Source organism: Oncorhynchus keta, chromosome 9 (assembly GCF_023373465.1).
Source record: "Oncorhynchus keta strain PuntledgeMale-10-30-2019 chromosome 9, Oket_V2, whole genome shotgun sequence".
NCBI classification, from domain to species: Eukaryota; Metazoa; Chordata; class Actinopteri; order Salmoniformes; family Salmonidae; genus Oncorhynchus; species Oncorhynchus keta.
Genome location: NC_068429.1, coordinates 8683051 through 8705208, shown reverse-complemented (window position 1 = coordinate 8705208; position 22158 = coordinate 8683051). Strand labels below are relative to the sequence as shown.

The window sequence follows — 22158 nt, the reverse complement described above, 5'->3', positions numbered from 1 at the left end:
GGCCCAACTCTCTTAACCGCAAGGCTACACGCCCTGAATCCAGAACCGTAGCGTTGCTAGCGCTATGCTCTCCCAACTGAGCCAAAGGAAGGACTATGTTATGGTTTCTTTATAGGACTTACATTCGTACAAAGAGGGACTGCTTGGCGGCCAGGCCGGGGGACGAGTACTTCTCGACCAGGGCCAGAGTGCTGAAACCAAACTTGTGGATGGGCTCATTGGAGTCCAAAGGGGGGAAGTCTGTGTCCACCTCCCCGTCATCCTCTGCTATGTGGAGGCAGTATGCATTCACGTTCTCACTGGAGGAGAGAGAGAGAAAAAAAACAGGGGGGAGAGAGAGAGGAAGGATAGGAGAGAGAGAGAGAAAAAACAGGGGGGAGAGAGAGAGGAAGGATAGGAGAGAGAGAGAGAGAGAGAAAAAACAGGGGGGAGAGAGAGAGGAAGGATAGGAGAGAGAGAGAGAAAAAACAGGGGGGAGAGAGAGAGGAAGGATAGGAGAGAGAGAGAGAGAGAGAGAGAAAAAACAGGGGGGAGAGAGAGAGGAAGGATAGGAGAGAGAGAGAGAAAAACAGGGGGAGAGAGAGAGGAAGGATAGGAGAGAGAGAGGAAGGATAGGAGAGAGAGAGAGAGAAAAAACAGGGGGGAGAGAGAGAGGAAGGATAGGCGAGAGAGAGAGAAAAAACAGGGGGGAGAGAGAGAGGAAGGATAGGAGAGAGAGAGAGAGAAAAAACAGGGGGAGAGAGGAAGGATAGGAGAGAGAGAGAGAAAAAACAGGGGGGAGAGAGAGGGAGGATAGGAGAGAGAGAGAGAAAAAACAGGGGGAGAGAGAGAGGAAGGATAGGAGAGAGAGAGAGAAAAAACAGGGGGGAGAGAGAGAGGAAGGATAGGAGAGAGAGAGAGAGAAAAAACAGGGGTGAGAGAGAGAGAGAGAAAAAACAGGGGGGAGAGAGAGAGGAAGGATAGGAGAGAGAGAGAGAAAAAACAGGGGGAGAGAGAGGAAGGATAGGAGAGAGAGAGAGAGAGAAAAAAACAGGGGGAGAGAGAGAGAGGAAGGATAGGAGAGAGAGAGAGAAAACAGGGGGAGAGAGAGGGAAGGATAGGAGAGAGAGAGAGAAAAAACAGGGGGGAGAGAGAGAGGAAGGATAGGAGAGAGAGAGAGAAAAAACAGGGGGGAGAGAGAGAGGAAGGATAGGAGAGAGAGAGAAAAAACAGGGGGGAGAGAGAGAGGAAGGATAGGAGAGAGAGAGAAAAAAACAGGGGGGAGAGAGAGAGGAAGGATAGGAGAGAGAGAGAAAAAAACAGGGGGGAGAGAGAGAGAGGAAGGATAGGAGAGAGAGAGAAAAAACAGGGGGGAGAGAGAGAGGGAAGGATAGGAGAGAGAAAAAAACGGGGGGAGAGAGAGAGGAAGGATAGGAGAGAGAGAAAAAACAGGGGGAGAGAGAGAGGAAGGATAGGAGAGAGAGAGAAAAAAACAGGGGGTAGAGAGAGAGGAAGGATAGGAGAGAGAGAGAGAAAAAACAGGGGGGAGAGAGAGAGGAAGGATAGGAGAGAGAGAGAGAAAAACCAGGGGGGAGAGAGAGAGGAAGGATAGGAGAGAGAGAGAGAAAAAACAGGGGGGAGAGAGAGAGGAAGGATAGGAGAGAGAGAGAAAAAAACAGGGGGGAGAGAGAGAGGAAGGATAGGAGAGAGAGAGAGAGAAAAAACAGGGGGAGAGGCAGAGGGTTGAGAGAGAAAGAGGGAGGATAGGAAAGAAAGAGAAACAGAGAAATATAGAGACAGAAAAGAGAACAAAAAGCAGGATATGAGAGGGAGGTAGGAGGGACAGAAACAGGGAGGATGAGAGGGAGGAGGGAGGGACAGAAACAGGGAGGATGAGAGGGAGGGAGGAGGGACAGAAACAGGGAGGATGAGAGGTAGGAGGGAGGGACAGAAACAGGGAGGATGAGAGGTAGGAGGGAGGGACAGAAACAGGGAGGATGAGAGGTAGGAGGGAGGGACAGAAACAGGGAGGATGAGAGGGAGGGAGGAGGGACAGAAACAGGGAGGATGAGAGAAAAAGAGAGTGACAATATTTAATATTTGTTACATCAGTGAATAAAGAATAGATCTGCTAGCAAAGTGACCGTGAAGCCAAACTCTGTTAAAGTGAAATGGAGTTCAGTGCATGCATTTGTGTATGTACTTTTGAGTGTGTGTGTGTGTGCACACACTTTAAAACAGTCCACGCAATCCTGTCAGCAACACTTTTGTCCATAACCTCTCTCTCAGTGCTAGAGGTGTCCTTCGAGACCCTGGTTCGAACCCAGGCTGTATCACAACTGGCCGTGATTGGGAGTACCACAGGGCGGTGCACAATTGGCCCAGCGGCGTGTCCAGGTTTGGCCGGTGTAGGGTGTCATTGTAAATATGAATTTGTTCTTAACTGACTTGCCAAGACTCTTCTCTCCGCCCCACTCCACCCCCTAGTCCCCTCTCTCCACCCCACTCCACCCCCTAGTCTCTTCTCTCCGTCCCACTCCACCCCCTAGTCCCCTCTCTCCACCCCACTCCACCCCCTAGTCTCTTCTCTCCGCCCCACTCCACCCCCTAGTCTCTTCTCTCCGCCCCACTCCACCCCCTAGCCTCTTCTCTCCGCCCCACTCCACCCCCTAGCCCCCTCTCTCCGCCCCACTCCACCCCCTACTCTCTTCTCTCCGCCCCACTCCACCCCCTAGTCTCTTCTCTCCGCCCCACTCCACCCCCTAGTCTCTTCTCTCCGCCCCACTCCACCCCTAGTCCCCTCTCTCCGCCCCACTCCACCCCCTAGTCCCCTCTCTCCGCCCCTACTCCACCCCCTAAAGAGTCACCACACTCTGCCCTACCCCCTAAAGAGTCCCCACACTCTGCCCTACCCCCTAAAGAGTCCCCACACTCTGCCCTACCCCCTAAAGAGTCCCCACACTCTGCCCTACCCCCTAAAGAGTCCCCACACTCTGCCCTACCCCAACCCCCTGAAGCACCATCTTGGCCTCCATTCACGGTTTCCATGAAAACCTTACAGAGGGGCTACGACCGCCCCCAGCTTTGGAAAGTAACAATGACAGACACTGAACAAAACAAACAGCGACACGATTTACGCCGTCGGGGCAATTAAAAGAGAGGGTAATTAAAATGGAGACAACAGAGAGGGGCTTGTTCTAGTGGGGTGTATAGAATGGAACAACTTGGGGGTCTGGGAACGCAGAGAGCTCAGTATCCCTCCAAAAGCCTTTCTTTCCATCACTTCAGAATTCGATTCACCAAGTACATTTACACATACTCAGAGTGTTACCTGGTGATATGGTGCTGCTAGTGATAGACAACATACTCAGAATATTATCTGGTGATATGGTGCTGCTAGTGATAGACAACATACTCAGAATGATACCTGGTGATATGGTGCTGCTAGTGATAGACAACATACTCAGAATGTTACCTGGTGATATGGTGCTGCTAGTGATAGACAACATACTCAGAATGTTACCTGGTGATATGGTGCTGCTAGTGATAGACAACATACTCAGAACAGTAAAGACATCCTGTCAGCCAGTCTGGTGGTGCTGGTCCTACCTGTCAGTCAGTCAGGTGGTGCTGGTCCTAACAGTAAAGACATCCGGTCAGTCAGTCTGGTGGTGCTGGTCCTAACAGTAAAAGACATCCTGTCAGTCAGTCTGGTGGTGCTAGCCCTAACAGTAAAGACATCCTGTCAGTCAGTCGGGTGGTGCTGGTCCTAACAGTAAAGACATCCTGTCAGTCAGTCTGGTGGTGCTGGTCCTACCTGTCAGTCAGTCGGGTGGTGCTGGCCCTAACAGTAAAGACATCCTGTCAGTCAGTCGGGTGGTGCTGGTCCTAACAGTAAAAGACATCCTGTCAGTCAGTCTGGTGGTGCTGGTCCTATCTGTCAGTCAGTCTGGTGGTGCTGGCCCTAACAGTAAAGACATCCTGTCAGTCAGTCTGGTGGTGCTGGTCATAACAGTAAAGACATCCTGTCAGCCAGTCTGTCACCCAGACAGACAGAGACAGAGAGACAGAAAGAAAGAGAGAGAGAGAGAGCAGGTGGAGCGAGGGAGGCAGGGAGAGAGAGAGAGAGAGGGTGGAGAGGAGAGAGGGGGTGGAAAGGAGAGAGAGGGTGGAGAGGAGAGAGGGGGTGGAGAGGAGAGAGAGAGGGGGTGGAGAGGAGAGAGAGGGGTGGAGAGAAGAGAGAGAGAGTGTGGAGAGGAGAGAGAGAGAGGGTGGAGAGGAGAGAGAGAGAGAGGGTGGAGAGGAGAGAGAGAGAGGGGGGAGAGGAGAGAGAGAGAGGGTGGAGAGGAGAGAGAGAGAGGGTGGAGAGGAGAGAGAGAGAGGGTGGAGAGGAGAGAGAGAGGGTGGAGAGGAGAGAGAGAGGGTGGAGAGGAGAGAGGGAGGGTGGAGAGGAGAGAGGGGGTGGAGAGGAGAGAAGGGGTGGAGAGGAGAGGGGGAGGGTGGAGAGGAGAGAGAGGGTGGAGAGGAGAGAGGGGGTGGAGAGGAGAGAGTGGAGAGGAGAGAGAGAGGGTGGAGAGGAGAGAGAGGGTGGAGAGGAGAGAGAGGGTGGAGAGGAGAGAGAGAGGGTGGAGAGGAGAGAGGGGGTGGAGAGCAGAGAGTGGAGAGGAGAGAGAGAGGGTGGAGAGGAGAGAGAGAGGGTGGAGAGGAGAGAGAGGGTGGAGAGGAGAGAGAGAGGGTGGAGAGGAGAGAGGGGTGGAGAGGAGAGAGAGAGGGTGGAGAGGAGAGAGGGGTGGAGAGGAGAGGGGGCGATAGAGAGGGTGGGACGGGAAAATCGCAAATCCATCCGACAAGTCAGTTTCCCCACCCAACACCGACTGTACCACAATTATCCCTGTACCACTTTCCCTCTCTCTTTTCACTCGCTCCTCCCACCTCTTTCAGTCATTCTCACAACACATCGTCTCGTCTGGTTCCCTGTCGTACAAACACTCACTGTTTCCCGAAAGACAAGAGAGTAAAGACAAGCATCCCTCGAGCCACAAGTCACAAGTACTGTTCTAGAAATTAGAAGATAAGTACAGAGAGATAAAACTTTGAAAGAGACTGTATATTCTATTTGCAAACCATCTCGTCTCAAGGGTATTTGTGCTCCGCCTACATTCAGAGAAACACATCTTCCACTAATAGCGCTCTTCATGAACGTGGCGTATTGATTCACACACGCTTAACAAACTGCTAACTTTAATAATTTACCTAACAGTAAAGACAACAACATTTGTAAAACAACAATCACTCCACCTCATCCCTTCAGTCTTTCTTTATTCTGCAATTTGGTGGTGGTGGGGGTCAAAGGTCATGTCATTTCCACAGAAGGGAGGGGTGATTGTACCCTCTATCTGTTCCTCTCCTCTGCATGTGGCAGGGCCTCCAGGGGACCAAGGACTCATTTGCTACCTTCTTTTAAATATCAAACACTTTTCATTGGAATGGCCAGCACGTCAATTTCATTATCTATGTAGAGGTGCCAAGTTAACGAAGAACTTTCTAATTTGCACCCATTATAAAGAGCGACTTGGTATTTTTTGTTTCTAATATGAACTCTGGCGTAGCTAGCGAATAACGCCTTGTAACCACTCAGCACTCTCAGAGTTCATCTACGCACTGCATCTCAGCACCTAGAGCTCTCCACTGTCTCCAGCCTTCATCAGATCCATTATCATAGTGGCCCAGTGCTCTTCCCTAGGGACAAGAACTGCTTTAGGTGGTGGTGGGGGGTTCAAAGGTCATGTCATTTCTACAGAAAGGAGGGGTGAGTGTACCCCCTATCATCCTTGATCTGTACCTCTTCTCTCCTTCTCATCCCTTCCTCTTCACTGTGTGTGGCAGGGCCCTCCAGGGGACTAAAGGCTCATTGCTATGCCACTCATGTCCCACCTCAACCTCCCAACTGTCCACATTGGGCTTTGTGCTGGCTGGGTGTGTTGTTGTTGTTTTGTTACACCCCCCTCTCTCTTATTATGCATTCTTTCTCTGCCCCCCCCCCAAACAGTATCCACTTTCAGACTGGCTATCTAATAAATCCTGATGTTGTGCCACAGACCGAGGAGTTGCATTCTTCCACGGTTGATTGTGTGAACCGTGGAGACTATTCAAGTAAACAAGGGGAGAAATCTTAGTGTTGTGATGATGAGACGCTGGCGATCGATAGGGGAACACATTAGACCAGATATCACAGACAGATGATTATCCAAAGAAAGTATTTTCTGTTCAAATCAGGGTTGGGGTCAATTCCATTTTAAATTCAGTGAGTTCGGCAAGTAAACCTGAAATGACAATATTCCTCAATCTTTTGGACTTTCGGTTTCTGCGCTGACCCCAACCATGGCTCAAATACATCCACTAGTTCGTATTGTTACTATATTGTCATTTTTGTGTTTGTATTTTCGTAAATTATGTTGGTGTATTTTTTGTTTGAGTGGTCACTACTTCCCACAAGTCTAAAAGCATTGAATTACTGGAAGCATAGGCTAGGGCAAGGGGTCCCCAAGCTGCAATTCTATTTCAAATAGGCATATACTTCTCTACCCTGCAACTCTTGCCCGAGGCCTTGGTGTACAAGAGACATGTTATCTTTTAATATACCTTGTCAAATAATGGACAATAAAACACTAAGAGGCCGCATAAAATTATATTTGACTCTCAAAATTACAATTATTCATAGAGAAACAACTAAAATGCATGTTCTGAGTCCATGTCAATGCCTAAATCACACCAGAAGAGCGATTTTGGAGGTCAGACTTTTGTGGGGGGGTATTTAGAAAGAGGAACGTGTCGGTCTTAGTGATGTTTCTGTCAGGTCGACCGATACAGCACACGTCCTGGCAGAATGTGCAAAAACAATGGCCACTTAATCCATATAAATATTCATGATGTCTTTCTGTCCGGTAAGTCTACTTTGAAGTTAATATTTAATTGAGAAGGTTTCGGGGGAAAGTCTTTGTCTACCCATAAGATGGTCATCATTAAATAGCATCGAAAGACAACTCTGCACCCCAAATAGACAAACCACAATATTGTTACATTTGGCTTTTTTTAAGCCAATAGTGGCTAAGCAGGGGTAGGATAATGTCAATGTGGCATCTGATTGGATAGAAGGCGGGAGCTATATGTTTATGGCAGTTTGCGATGGAACACATAAAAAGAAAAATCCATGTACTTTCAGAATTGCTTGGTGAGATACTCATAGGGGAGCTGAGAGCTATGGTTAGTCCCCTGGGCTAGAGGGAGATCTACCTGTGAGAAACCCCTGGGCTAGAGGGAGATCTACCTGTTAGAAACCCCTGGGCTAGAGGGAGATCTACCTGATGGAAACCCCTGGGCTAGAGGGAGATCTACCTGTTAGAAACCCCTGGGTTAGAGGGAGATCTACCTGTTAGAAACCCCTGGGCTAGAGGGAGATCTACCTGATGGAAACCCCTGGGCTAGAGGGAGATCTACCTGTTAGAAACCCCTGGGCTAGAGGGAGATCTACCTGTTAGAAACCCCTGGGCTAGAGGGAGATCTACCTGATGGAAACCCCTGGGCTAGAGGGAGATCTACCTGTGAGAAACCCCTGGGCTAGAGGGAGATCTACCTGTGGGAAACCCCTGGGTTAGAGGGAGATCTACCTGTTAGAAACCCCTGGGCTAGAAGGAGATCTACCTGTTAGAAACCCCTGGGCTAGAGGGAGATCTACCTGATGGAAACCCCTGGGCTAGAGGGAGATCTACCTGTTAGAAACCCCTGGGCTAGAGGGAGATCTACCTGTTAGAAACCCCTGGGCTAGAGGGAGATCTACCTGATGGAAACCCCTGGGCTAGAGGGAGATCTACCTGTGAGAAACCCCTGGGCTAGAGGGAGATCTACCTGTGAGAAACCCCTGGGCTAGAGGGAGATCTACCTGTGAGAAACCCCTGGGCTAGAGGGAGATCTACCTGTGAGAAACCCCTGGGCTAGAGGGAGATCTACCTGTGAGAAACCCCTGGGCTAGAGGGAGATCTACCTGTGAGAAACCCCTGGGCTAGAGGGAGATCTACCTGTGAGAAACCCCTGGGCTAAAGGGAGATCTACCTGTGAGAAACCCCTGGGCTAGAGGGAGATCTACCTGTGAGAAACCCCTGGGCTAGAGGGAGATCTACCTGTTAGAAACCCCTGGGTTAGAGGGAGATCTACCTGATGGAAACCCCTGGGCTAGAGGGAGATCTACCTGTGAGAAACCCCTGGGCTAGAGGGAGATCTACCTGATGGAAACCCCTGGGCTAGAGGGAGATCTACCTGATGGAAACCCCTGGGCTAGAGGGAGATCTACCTGTGAGAAACCCCTGAGCTAGAGGGAGATCTACCTGTGAGAAACCCCTGGGCTAGAGGGAGATCTACCTGTGAGAAACCCCTGGGCTAGAGGGAGATCTACCTGATGGAAACCCCTGGGTTAGAGGGAGATCTACCTGTGAGAAACCCCTGGGCTAGAGGGAGATCTACCTGATGGAAACCCCTGGGCTAGAGGGAGATCTACCTGATGGAAACCCCTGGGCTAGAGGGAGATCTACCTGATGGAAACCCCTGGGCTAGAGGGAGATCTACCTGATGGAAACCCCTGGGCTAGAGGGAGATCTACCTGTGAGAAACCCCTGAGCTAGAGGGAGATCTACCTGTGAGAAACCCCTGGGCTAGAGGGAGATCTACCTGTGAGAAACCCCTGGGCTAGAGGGAGATCTACCTGTGAGAAACCCCTGAGCTAGAGGGAGATCTACCTGATGGAAACCCCTGGGTTAGAGGGAGATCTACCTGTGAGAACCCCCTGGGCTAGAGGGAGATCTACCTGATGAAAACCCCTGGGCTAGAGGGAGATCTACCTGATGGAAACCCCTGGGTTAGAGGGAGATCTACCTGTGGGAAACCCCTGGGCTAGAGGGAGATCTACCTGTGGGAAACCCCTGGGCTAGAGGGAGATCTACCTGTTAGAAACCCCTGGGTTAGAGGGAGATCTACCTGATGGAAACCCCTGGGTTAGAGGGAGATCTATCTGATGGAAACCCCTGGGTTAGAGGGAGATCTACCTGTGGGAAACCCCTGGGCTAGAGGGAGATCTACCTGTGGGAAACCCCTGGGCTAGAGGGAGATCTACCTGTTAGAAACCCCTGGGTTAGAGGGAGATCTACCTGATGGAAACCCCTGGGTTAGAGGGAGATCTATCTGATGGAAACCCCTGGGTTAGAGGGAGATCTACCTGATGAAAACCCCCTGGGCTAGAGGGAGATCTACCTGATGAAAACCCCTGGGCTAGAGGGAGATCTACCTGATGGAAACCCCTGGGTTAGAGGGAGATCTACCTGTGGGAAACCCCTGGGCTAGAGGGAGATCTACCTGTGGGAAACCCCTGGGCTAGAGGGAGATCTACCTGTTAGAAACCCCTGGGTTAGAGGGAGATCTACCTGATGAAAACCCCTGGGCTAGAGGGAGATCTACCTGATGGAAACCCCTGGGTTAGAGGGAGATCTACCTGTGGGAAACCCCTGGGCTAGAGGGAGATCTACCTGTGGGAAACCCCTGGGCTAGAGGGAGATCTACCTGTTAGAAACCCCTGGGTTAGAGGGAGATCTACCTGATGGAAACCCCTGGGTTAGAGGGAGATCTATCTGATGGAAACCCCTGGGTTAGAGGGAGATCTACCTGTGAGAACCCCCTGGGTTAGAGGGAGATCTACCTGTTAGAAACCCCTGGGTTAGAGGGAGATCTACCTGATAGAACCCCCTGGGTTAGAGGGAGATCTACCTGATAGAACCCCCTGGGTTAGAGGGAGATCTACCTGTTAGAAACCCCTGGGTTAGAGGGAGATCTACCTGATGGAAACCCCTGGGTTAGAGGGAGATCTACCTGTTAGAAACCCCTGGGTTAGAGGGAGATCAACCTGATAGAACCCCCTGGGTTAGAGGCAGATCTACCTGATAGAACCCCCTGGGTTAGAGGGAGATCTACCTGATGGAAACCCCTGGGTTAGAGGGAGATCTACCTGATGGAAACCCCTGGGTTAGAGGGAGATCTACCTATTAGAAACCCCTGGGTTAGAGGGAGATCTACCTGATGGAAACCCCTGGGTTAGAGGGAGATCTGCCTGTGAGAAACCTCTGGGCTAGAAAGAGTTTACACCATATTTCATATGTCAGTAATTTATTTTCAAATCAGAGAAAGATATTGAACAAGTGCACACTTGGGGGTAGATAATTGGGACAGGCCATACTGTCAATGGACACTCACTTGAGTTTGGGTTCGCGGCCCTCGCTGGTGTACTGCCAGCAGATGAGGCCAATGAGGTCGTGGACCCGAGCATTGGCGATGGTCACCACCATCATGGGATGCAGTTTCTCCTGTGCAGACTGCATCGAGAGGTAGACGTCAATTTTTTTGGTTGCGGTTGTACCTACGTGGCCCTGCAGGAGAGAAAAAGGAGGGGGGATACAGGTAATGTTACACTGTACATTAAACGTCATATTCACTTATCGGTCAAATTCTAGCTGAGGATATGTCTAACGGAAAATAAGTATATAACTGCCATTTAAATGCATGCAAAAATGCTGACGTTAAATCTCAGGTTCAAATGGTTGATAATGAAAAGATTCCCCCTGACATGAATGCACTGTGGACCAATAAGTTACTCTAAATAATTGCTGGTGGTAAGGTCCTCCAGCCTTTCTTTGGCAGACGACTTTCATTGAATACATTACAGTTGCTTGTGGCTTTAAAAACATTTTTAAAAAAGAATGTAAGCCGCAATATAATTGACATTTGTCCTCGTATCAGGAACAACTGGGTACATTATAACTCAGCCTCTGTGTGTTTAATCGCTCCAAGGGGCTTGATACATGACGTCCCTTTTTTAAGTGTTATAGGCTCATTTATCTGGCAGAAGATCAGCTGGAACCAGCGTAGAATATATCACCATAAACATACAGGTGGACACACTGAATGTGGATTTCTACACAGAACACTAACAAAAATGGTGGCAAGCCTGCTGCTTAGTTGAAGCTCGGACCAAGCCTCCACCGAAAATGTCTACATGATATGATTGGGTAGACCAGCTGAGATAAAGATCAAGACTCCCATATGCATGTCTGTTGATTCATACGTTTAAGCTCATCTCTTCGGGCGGCCAAGACAAGCCAGTAATTAGAATTAATACACAATATAGCGTCCCTCCCGTGCCTAGGAATGAGCCGGTTGAACATCACAGAGTTACAGCAAAGAAAGGAAGACAATAGTTAGATCCATTTAATTCAAAGGAGAATAGCACCCCAGTGCTTTTGCATGAAACGATGCACAATGACAAATCTACAAGGAAAACCGTAAGCTGTCAGAAAATGAAAGAGGAGGCTATTTGCGATGCTGAAAACAGGTAGAACTTTGAGGGCCAAGGTGTGAGGAGGACCCAGGGCTGAATGTAATACGTGGTGACAGCACGGTTCAATAAGCTGAGGCCTGGAAATTAATTTGACCCCAGGAGATTTTTTGCCAAGTGTCTGAAGAGGAACAGACAACAATTACAGAGGTTTCTTCTAGCAGTTTCTCGTAAGATTTTTTCCATCTGAGGAAATGCTTTATAACATTTGATCAACCAGTATTTTTAAACTGTCCACATTCCCTGTACATATATTATCAGTGTATCAACTATGTTTTGTAAAGGATTAAGCACAATAAAAATGTCAACCCAACGTGCTACGCACAGCTCCGACTACGAGTTACTAGTCCTACTGAAAAGTGATACTGTTGAAATCTGAGGGGGGTTTTTTTTGCACAAAAGGGATCAGACGGGGGTAGGTTTTATACCGTTTATTTATCATTTCCACATGCAATCAGAAAGGGAAATCGAGAACAAGTTCTCATTTCCAAATGGTACTTCATTAAATGGGAGCCAGAAATCAGTTCTGCTGGAACAATACATTAGAGGGGAAATAGGACATAATACATTACTGTATTTGGAGAGAAAAAACAACCTCCCTTCAGTGCCAAGCAGCATTCAATAAATTCCACAATTTATTTATTAAATTACTAAAATTATTTTTTGGGGTAAAGGCCTTTCATTAGCTCCTCCACATAATGGGTTTTATGCACGCATCGTGCTTCCCGTTGACAGCGGCAATTTCTTAAATGACGCATTTATAGTTTTTTAATCATGCCAGAAAGCCCGAGTTGCAGGCACTTTTTCTACTGACCCGCGAATAATGATGCATCAAGCGTTTCGACTGACTGGAAGTGCCAAATTATAGAGTCATTTGGACCAAAAACGTAATTTTTCCCATCAAAGGGCCCAGATGTTTTCAGAGGCTCCAGTGGTCCCGGGGAGAGAGAGGAGCGCGTGGCGACGTCATCGGCATGGTGATCATCACAACAGCGCCGCCAGGCTCCGTCTCCGCTCTGTGCTCAGGCCCGTGTTTTCTCCTGACCCTGCATTTGATAAAGGACTTCATTACACGACAAAAGGAACCCATAAAAGATAAGCAGTCACCGTCTAGCCTCGAGTCCATCCTCTTGTCTTACTAAGGAGGAAGAATTCAATATCTACTGGCATATTACAACTCTGGGGAAAACATAGCAGCACCAACATTTGAAAGGGAAACTAAAATATAATTTCAGGTGGAATAAATAAATGTTGACATCAGATTTTATGTCCGCAAAATTGTGCTGTGCACTTACCTTAATTAAATACAAAACAAGGCACTGGGTATGCTCTCGAAGTTCAAGACGGCATATTTCCTAGGTGTACCAGACCACAATTCTGTCAGTTGCTAAGTAAAAGACATTCTATTGTCACAACAATGAAATTATACAATTCCCCTCTATATCTGTGATGTATTCCACAGAGAGGGCGATAAGTTTAACCTCCACGGGTCTATCAATTTAATCTCATGGGTTTTAGTACGGCTTCGGAAAGTGTTCATACCCAATGTTCCCTCTAAACTGCCCCGAGACAGCAGCGCAGTTCGCCCAGGTCTGCTGTGCAGAACAAATATCACAAGGAGAGAAGGATGAGATTGAAATTCACTCAACTTTCTAGACTTTTCCCTCTCTCTTAGTTATTAACCCTATCAACACGTTTCCCTTTAGTGTGGCAATTGCGATCGAATAAACTCGATATTTGCCACTTTCAATGCAACATACAGAAACAAAACAAACTATGCAAGACTTAAGTATGCAAAACTATGCAAGATATTTGTTGTTTTAGGCAGAATCCATCAGAGTACGACTCAGCACATACACTACCGTTCAAAAGTTTGGGGTCACTGAGAAATGTCCTTATTTTTTAAAGACAAGCACATTTTTTTGTCCATTAAAATATACATCAAATTGATCAGAAATACAGTGAAGACAATGTTAATGTTGTAAATGACTTTTGTTGCTGGAAACGGCTGATTTTCTATGGAATATCTACATAGGCGTACAGAGGCCCATTATCAGCAACCATCACTCCTGTGTTCCAATGGCACGTTGTATTAGCTAATCCAAGTTTATCATTTTAAAAGGATAATTGATCATTAGAAAACCCTTTTGCAATTATATTAGCACAGATGAAAACTGTACCCGCAAAACTCCAGAATGGTACTTGCAAAACACCAGTCTCAACGTCAACAATGAGGAGGCGACTCCGGGATGCTGGCCTTCTAGGCAGAGTTCCTCTGTCCAGTCTCAACGTCAACAGTGAGGAGGCGACTCCGGGATGCTGGCCTTCTGGGCAGAGTTCCTCTGTCCAGTGTCCGTGTTCTTTTGCCATTCTTAATCTTTTCTTTTTATTGGCCAGTCTGAGATGTTCTTTTCTTTGCAACTCTGCCTAGAAGGCCAGCATCCCGGTGTCGCCTCTTCACTGTTGACGTTGAGACTGGTGTTTTGCGGGTACTATTTAATGAAGCTGCCAGTTGAGGACTTGTGAGGCGTCTGTTTCTCAAACTTGACACTCTAATGTACTTGTCCCCTTGCTCAGTTGTGCACCGGGGCCTCCCACTACCTATTCTGGTGAGAGTCAGTTTGCGCTGTTCTGTGAAGGGAGTAGTACACAGCGTTGTACGAGATCTTCAGTTTCTTAGCAATTTCTTGCATGGAATAGCCTTCATTTCTCACAACAAGAACAGACTGATGAGTTTCAGAAGAAAGTTATTTGTTTCTGGCCATTTTGAGCCTGTAATCGAACCCACAAATGCTGATGCTCCAGATACTCAACTAGTCTAAAGAAGGACAGTTGTATTGTTTCTTTAAACATCAGCACAACAGTTTTCAGCTGTGCTAACATAATTACAAAAGGGTTTTCCAATGATCAATTAGCCTTTAAAATGATAAACTTGGATTAGCTAACACAACGTGCCATTGGAACACAGGAGTGATGGTTGCTGATAATGGGCCTCTGTACACCTATGTAGATATTCCAGATAAATCTGCCGTTTCCAGCTACAAGTCATTTACAACATTAACAAAAAACTACAAAAATTGCTTTTCTTTCAAAAACAAGGACATTTCTAAGTGACCCCAAACTCTTGAAAGGTAGTGTAAGCTCAGCATTCAACACCATAGTGCCCACAAAGCTCATCACTAAGCTAAGGACTCTGGGACTAAACACCTCCCTCTGCAACTGGATCCTGGACTTCCTGGATCCCCCAGGTGGTAAGGGTAGGCAACAACACATCCGCCAAGCTGACCCTCAACACGGGGGCCCCTCAGGTGTGCGTGCTTAGTCCGCTCCTGTACACCCTGTTCACTCATGACTGCAAGGCCAAGCACGACTCCAACACCATCATCAAGTTTGCTGACGACACAACAGTGGTAGGCCTGATCACCGACAGCGATAAGACAGCCTATAGGGAGGAGGTCAAAGACCTGGCATTGTGGTGGCAGGATAACAACCTCTCCCTCAATTTTTGTATTTTTTTAATTAACGGGTTGGGTTAACTGCCTGTTCAGGGGCAGAACGACCTTATCAGACCTTATCAGCACGGGGGTTTGAACTTGCAACCTTCCGGTTACTAGTCCAACGCTCTAACCACTAGGCTACCCTGCCGCCCCTCAATGTGAGCAAGACAAAGGAGCTGATCGACGGGGATGTAGTGGAGCGGGTCGAGAGTTTCAAGTTCCTTGGTGTCTACATCACCAACAAACAATCATGGTCCAAAAACACCAAAACAGTCGTGAAGAGGGCACGACTACGCCTTTTCCCCCTCAGGAGACTGGAAAGATTTGGCATGGGTCCCCAGATCCTCAAAAAGTTCTACAGCTGCACCATCAAGAGCATCCTGACAGGTTGCATCACTGCCTGCTATGGCAACTGCTCGGCATCCGCTCAGTAAGGCGCTACAGAGGGTAGAGCGCACGGCCCAGTACATCACAAAAGACTCCAGTCACCCAAGTCATAGACTGTCCTCTCTGCTACCACTCAACAAGCTGTACCGGAGCGCCACGTCTAGGACCAAAAGGCTCCTTAACAGCTTCTAACCCCAAGCCATAAGACTGCTGAACAATTAATCAAATGGCCACCCTGACTATTCACCCCCCCTTTGTTTTTACACTGCTGCTACTTGCTGTTGATTATCTATGCACAGTTCCTTTACCCCCTACCGACATTTACAAATTACCTCGACTAACCTGTACACCCGCACATTGACTCGGTAGCGGTACCCCCTGTATATAGCCTCATTGTTACTTTATTGAGTTACTTTTTACTTTAGTTTATTTAGTAAATATTTCAACTCCATTTACTGCATTGTTGGTTAAGGGCTTGTAAGGAAGCATTTCACGGTAAGGTCTACCTACACCTGTTGTATTCGGCACGTGACAAATAAAATTTGAATTGAAGTCAGGCTAACGTAACAGCATGACGTCGGGCTAACGTACCAGCATGTCGTCGGACTAACGTAACAGCATGACGTCGGGCTAACGTAACAGCATGTCGTCGGGCTAACGTAACAAAATGACGTCGGGCTAACGTAACAGCATGACCTCGGGCTAACGTAACAAAATGACGTCGGGCTAACGTAACAGCATGACGTCGGGCTAACGTAACAGCATGACCTCGGGCTAACGTAACAGCATGTCGTCGGGCTAACGTAACAGCATGTCGTCGGGCTAACGTAACAGCATGTCGTCGGGCTAACGTAACAGCATGTCGTCGGGCTAACGTAACAAAATGACGTCGGGTAACGTAACAGCATGACGTCGGGCTAACGTAACAGCATGGAGTTGTGCTAACGTAACAAAATGAAGTCGGGCTAACGTAACAAAATGGAGTCGGGCTAACGTAACAAAATGAAGTCGGGATAACGTAACAAAATGGAGTCGGGATAACGTAACAAAATGACGTCGGGCTAACGTAACAAAATGGAGTCGGGCTAACGTAACAGCATGACGTCGGGCTAACGTAACAGCATGATGTCGGGCTAATGTAACAGCATGACGTCGGGCTAACGTAACAGCATGTCGTCGGGCTAACGTAACAGCATGACGTCGGGCTAACGTAACAAAATGACGTCGGGCTAACGTAACAGCATGTTGTCGGGCTAACGTAACAGCATGTCGTCGGGCTAACGTAACAGCATGACGTCGGGCTAACGTAACAGCATGTCGTCGGGCTAACGTAACAGCATGACGTCGGGCTAACGTAACAGCATGTCGTCGGGCTAACGTAACAGCATGACGTCGGGCTAACGTAACAGCATGACGTCGGGCTAACGTAACAGCATGACGTCGGGCTAACGTAACAGCATGACGTCGGGCTAACGTAACAAAATGACGTCGGGCTAACGTAACAGCATGTTGTCGGGCTAACGTAACAGCATGTCGTCGGGCTAACGTAACAGCATGACGTCGGGCTAACGTAACAGCATGTCGTCGGGCTAACGTAACAGCATGACGTCGGGCTAACGTAACAAAATTACGTCGGGCTAACGTAACAGCATGACATCGGGCTAACGTAACAGCATGTCGTCGGGCTAACGTAACAAAATGAAGTCGGGCTAACGTAACAAAATGACGTCGGGCTAACGTAACAGCATGAAGTCGGGCTAACGTAACAGCATGAAGTCGGGCTAACGTAACAGCATGAAGTCGGGCTAACGTAACAGCATGAAGTCGTGCTAACGTAACAGCATGAAGTCGGGCTAACGTAACAGCATGAAGTCGGGCTAACGTAACAGCATGAAGTCAGGCTACCGTAACAGCATGAAGTCAGGCTAACGTAACAAAATGAAGTCGGGCTAACGTAACAAAATGAAGTCGGGCTAACGTAACAGCATGAAGTCAGGCTAACGTAACAAAATGAAGTCGGGCTAACGTAACAAAATTAAGTCAGGCTAACGTAACAAAATGAAGTCAGGCCCCCAAGCCATTTGTATGTGATTTGAGAACCGGCACACTGGCCAAAAATAGAGTCTAGTTGTATAGTGTATAGACAGCCTTAGTGGTGAAGTGTCTGCTTTAATCAGTTAACACACAGTACCTTGAAGTTTAACAACTGGGCATTGAGAACAAACGGTTTACAGTGCATGCCAGGGTATAGCCTCTCATGTCATATCACAACCACTCATCCAATCAACGAGGGGACTCATCCAATCGATATGCTCCACAACAAAACATCTTGAGATCACTACACATGGGTTCATTTCTCAAGTGAGATGCAAATCTTCAACCAAAAAAAGAAAAGCCCTCAAACTGTCTCTGTTGCAAAATGAAAAGAACCTGGATGGATGGCGTCCACAACAGAAGAGAAATATGCATCGGTGCCACCATCAATTAATCCTTAAGAAGTCTCGAGAGGTATTTGTTCTGTTAAAAAGTGATTGTGATGTTTTCTGTCTCCATGGTGATGATGAATCAAATACACAAGACTCCATTTCACTAATCATCACCATAATTAGTTGGTCCCTGTGTCGCCGGGCTACAGTCTCAGGGTGGTTGCTATGGTAATGTCAGGATGGGGAAGCTGGGGCCTTGATGTGTTTTTTTTTGGTTGGGGGGGGTTGGTGTCTGGGCCTTCGACTATGCGTCTGAGGGGGGTTGGGGAATAGACGAGCAACCCCACCCCCAGGCGGACGATGCCGTGTGCACAGGTGCCGATGTCATCTAGAATATGACTCTAGCTGTTCAGGGACTACGTTGAAAGCAACTATTATCTATTGTTTTTGCTACTTGCTTTCTCTTTTACACAGTCTTCCTCCCGTCTACGGAGCAGAGTGGAGTTCAGTCTTCCTCCCGTCTACGGAGCAGTGAGGTTCAGTCTTCCTCCCGTCTACGGAGCAGAGTGGGGTTCAGTCTTCCTCCCGTCTACGGAGCAGAGTGGGGTTCAGTCTTCCTCCCGTCTACAGAGCAGAGTGGAGTTCAGTCTTCCTCCCGTCTACGGAGCAGAGTGGGGTTCAGTCTTCCTCCCGTCTACGGAGCAGAGTGGGGTTCAGTCTTCCTCCCGTCTACAGAGCAGAGTGGGGTTCAGTCTTCCTCCCGTCTACGGAGCAGAGTGGAGTTCAGTCTTCCTCCCGTCTACGGAGCAGAGTGGGGTTCAGTCTTCCTCCCGTCTACAGAGCAGAGTGGGGTTCAGTCTTCCTCCCGTCTACAGAGCAGAGTGGGGTTCAGTCTTCCTCCCGTCTACAGAGCAGAGTGGGGTTCAGTCTTCCTCCCGTCTACAGAGCAGAGTGGGGGTTCAGTCTTCCTCCCGTCTACAGAGCAGAGTGGGGTTCAGTCTTCCTCCCGTCTACAGAGCAGAGTGGAGTTCAGTCTTCCTCCCGTCTACGGAGCAGAGTGGGGTTCAGTCTTCCTCCCGTCTACAGAGCAGAGTGGGGTTCAGTCTTCCTCCCGTCTACAGAGCAGAGTGGGTTCAGTCTTCCTCCCGTCTACGGAGCAGAGGAGTTCAGTCTTCCTCCCGTCTACGGAGCAGAGTGGGGTTCAGTCTTCCTCCCGTCTACAGAGCAGAGTGGGGTTCAGTCTTCCTCCCGTCTACAGAGCAGAGTGGGTTCAGTCTTCCTCCCGTCTGGAGCAGAGTGGGTTCAGTCTTCCTCTCCTGGGAGAGTGGAGTTCAGTCCAGGTCCCACTACAGAGCAGAGTGGAGTTCAGTCTTCCTCTCGCAGACAGAGTGGGGTTCAGTCTTCCTCCCAAAAACTTAATTCTGTCAAAGTTATTGGGATAATCTTTTTAAATGTAGCAGGGGAGTTCATTTTCCTCCCGTCTATACAACCCCCATTTCAGTGGAGTTCAGTCTTCCTCCCGTAAATTCTAAAGAAATGGTTAGTCTTCCTCCCGTCTACAGAGCAGAGTGGAGTTCAGTTTCCTCATCCAAAAACAAACCGATATGGGGTTCCTCTTTTCCAGTCTACCCTCCATATCTTTTACAGAGCAGAGTGGAGTTCAGTCTTCCTCCCGTCTAAGAGTGGGGTTCAGTCTTCCTCCACTGATTTGTGTTAGCAGAGTGGGGTATCTCTTCCTCCCGTCCAGTTAGAGTGGGGTCAGTCTTCCTCCCGTCTGAGAGCAGAGTGGGGTGTCAGTCTCCTCCCGTGGCAGAGTGGAGTTAGTCTTCCTCCAGATGGGAGATATCTATTTCACAGGCATCAGGCATTCACAGCTCAACTCCTGAAGTCCTTGACAAACCAGGTCCCACTAAAAAGTCATTGTTATTGGTGCAGACAGGAGGTAAGAGAAGTATAAACAACAAAAACTTAATTCTGTCAAAGTTATTGAAAGATAATCTTTTTAAATGTAGCAGGGACATTTTTCCTATACAACCCACATTTCAGTTGATTTCCAGCTCCGGCAGTAAATTCTAAAGAAATGGCTTATCGTTAGCTTTTTCCTCATCCAAAAACAAACCGATATTGCCTACTTTTCGCCTACCCTCCATATCTTTTCAACAGGTCTAAATTCATTTAAATCTTCGGCCACTGATTTGTGTTACCATAGAATATCTCTTAACTTTTCCAGTTAATGAGAGTCACCTGTAGTATTGAAATGAGGGATGTCAGGTCCTCTTTGGCTGATGTTATTCCAGATGGGAGATATCTATTTCACTCAGGCATCAGGCATTCACAGCTCAATGAGCCAAACGAAGAGGATCTGAACAGATTACATGGCAAAAGAGTTGAGTGTATTCTCAATTTTCTAAAGTAACAGACCAGCTTCATGGAGCTTTTCTCTACTCGTGTGTGTGTGTGTGGTGTGTGTGTGTAGAGACCAGCTTCATGGAGCTTTTCTCTACTCGTGTGCAGAGACCAGCTTCATGGAGCTTTTCTCTACTCGTGTGTGTGTGTGTGTAGAGAGACCAGCTTCATGGAGCTTTTCTCTACTTGTGTGCAGAGACCAGCTTCATGGAGCTTTTCTCTACTCGTGTGCAGAGAGACCAGCTTCATGAAGCTTTTCTCTACTTGTGTGTGAAGAGAGACCAGCTTCATGGAGCTTTTCTCTACTCGTGTGTGAAGAGAGACCAGCTTCATGGAGCTTTTCTCTACTCGTGTGTGAAGAGAGACCAGCTTCATGAAGCTTTTCTCTACTCGTGTGTGTGTGTAGAGAGACCAGCTTCATGGAGCTTTTCTCTACTTGTGTGCAGAGACCAGCTTCATGGAGCTTTTCTCTACTCGTGTGCGAAGAGAGACCAGCTTCATGGAGCTTTTCTCTACTCGTGTGCAGAGAGACCAGCTTCATGGAGCTTTTCTCTACTTGTGTGTGTGCAGAGAGACCAGCTTCATGGAGCTTTTCTCTACTCGTGTGTGTGTGTGTGTAGAGAGACCAGCTTCATGGAGCTTTTCTCTACTCGTGTGTGTGTGTGTGTAGAGAGACCAGCTTCATGGAGCTTTTCTCTACTCGTGTGCAGAGAGACCAGCTTCATGGAGCTTTTCTCTACTTGTGTGAAGAGAGACCAGCTTCATGGAGCTTTTCTCTACTCGTGTGCAGAGAGACCAGCTTCATGGAGCTTTTCTCTACTTGTGTGTGTGCAGAGAGACCAGCTTCATGGAGCTTTTCTCTACTTGTGTGCAGAGAGACCAGCTTCATGGAGCTTTTCTCTACTCGTGTGCAGAGAGACCAGCTTCATGGAGCTTTTCTCTACTCGTGTGTGTGTAGAGAGACCAGCTTCATGGAGCTTTTCTCTACTCGTGTGCAGAGAGACCAGCTTCATGGAGCTTTTCTCTACTCGTGTGCAGAGAGACCAGCTTCATGGAGCTTTTCTCTACTCGTGTGTGAAGAGAGACCAGCTTCATGGAGCTTTTCTCTACTCGTGTGCAGAGAGACCAGCTTCATGGAGCTTTTCTCTACTCGTGTGCAGAGGGACCAGCTTCATGAAGCTTTTCTCTACTCGTGTGCAGAGAGACCAGCTTCATGGAGCTTTTCTCTACTCGTGTGCAGAGAGACCAGCTTCATGAAGCTTTTCTCTACTCGTGTGCAGAGAGACCAGCTTCATGGAGCTTTTCTCTACTCGTGTGTGAAGAGAGACCAGCTTTGGAACCCATTCGACACCCAAGGAGACCAAAAGATTGGAAACTAGACAGGTGAACTGTTCAATTGTTTTCCAACTCCCATCTGACAAAAGGTCCTTGAAGCTAGCTGCCACTCTGCCCCTCCTGCCATGTAGCAGCTTCATTTCAGCCCCTTTCGTTAAAGGGAAGAGTTGGTGCTGTTAGGTAATGAGCAGATCAATTCTCCCTGTCTGACAGGCGGAACTTTGGGTTCTGTGCCTTCGTACCGAGCCACCACCTCTGAACGATGACAACGTGTGATCAACTGTAGGTCAGAGGTACTCTGAGGACTCCTTTGGAAGTGACAGTCTTAAGTGGTGGGTCTCTTACAGCCCCTGGGGGCCTCTCCACACGCCTTCGGCCTGCTGTTTCCACTGAGGGCCATGGTTAATAATATCCAATGAACTCAACGTTGGGCTAGCCGGTAGTTTTGGTGGCTATTAACCCCTCCTCGAGGGCAAATTATACATTTCTGTTTAGAGTTGTAGTTATTGTTGAGAGGACATATTAGCTAGGGGGCTGGTTGGGAGGGAGGAGGGTACTTAGGTCTGGTTAGGGGGCTGGTGGGGAGGGAGGAGGGTACATAGCAGAGGTCGACCGATAATGATTTTTCAACGCCGATACCGATAGAGATTGGATGATTTAATTTATGTATTTGTAATAATGACAATTACAACAATAC

At 48.2% G+C, this 22158-nt stretch overlaps 1 protein-coding gene across 26 annotated transcripts in view; it reads right to left on the bottom strand.

Moving 5' to 3' along the window:
• The window catches only part of mapkap1 (MAPK associated protein 1), a 144727-nt gene that overhangs the window by 98377 nt on the left and 24192 nt on the right, over positions 1–22158 (bottom strand). For all 26 annotated transcript variants that reach the window (XR_008142564.1, XR_008142544.1, XR_008142541.1 and 23 more), the window contains 2 exons: positions 10273–10445; positions 123–299 (listed from right to left, as the gene is read on the bottom strand). Coding sequence is in view for 1 of the 26 variants with exons in the window: in XM_052525087.1 (XP_052381047.1) it covers positions 123–299; positions 10273–10445 (350 nt within the window). In the remaining 25 variants the exon portion in view is untranslated. The remainder of the gene's footprint in view (positions 1–122; positions 300–10272; positions 10446–22158) is intronic.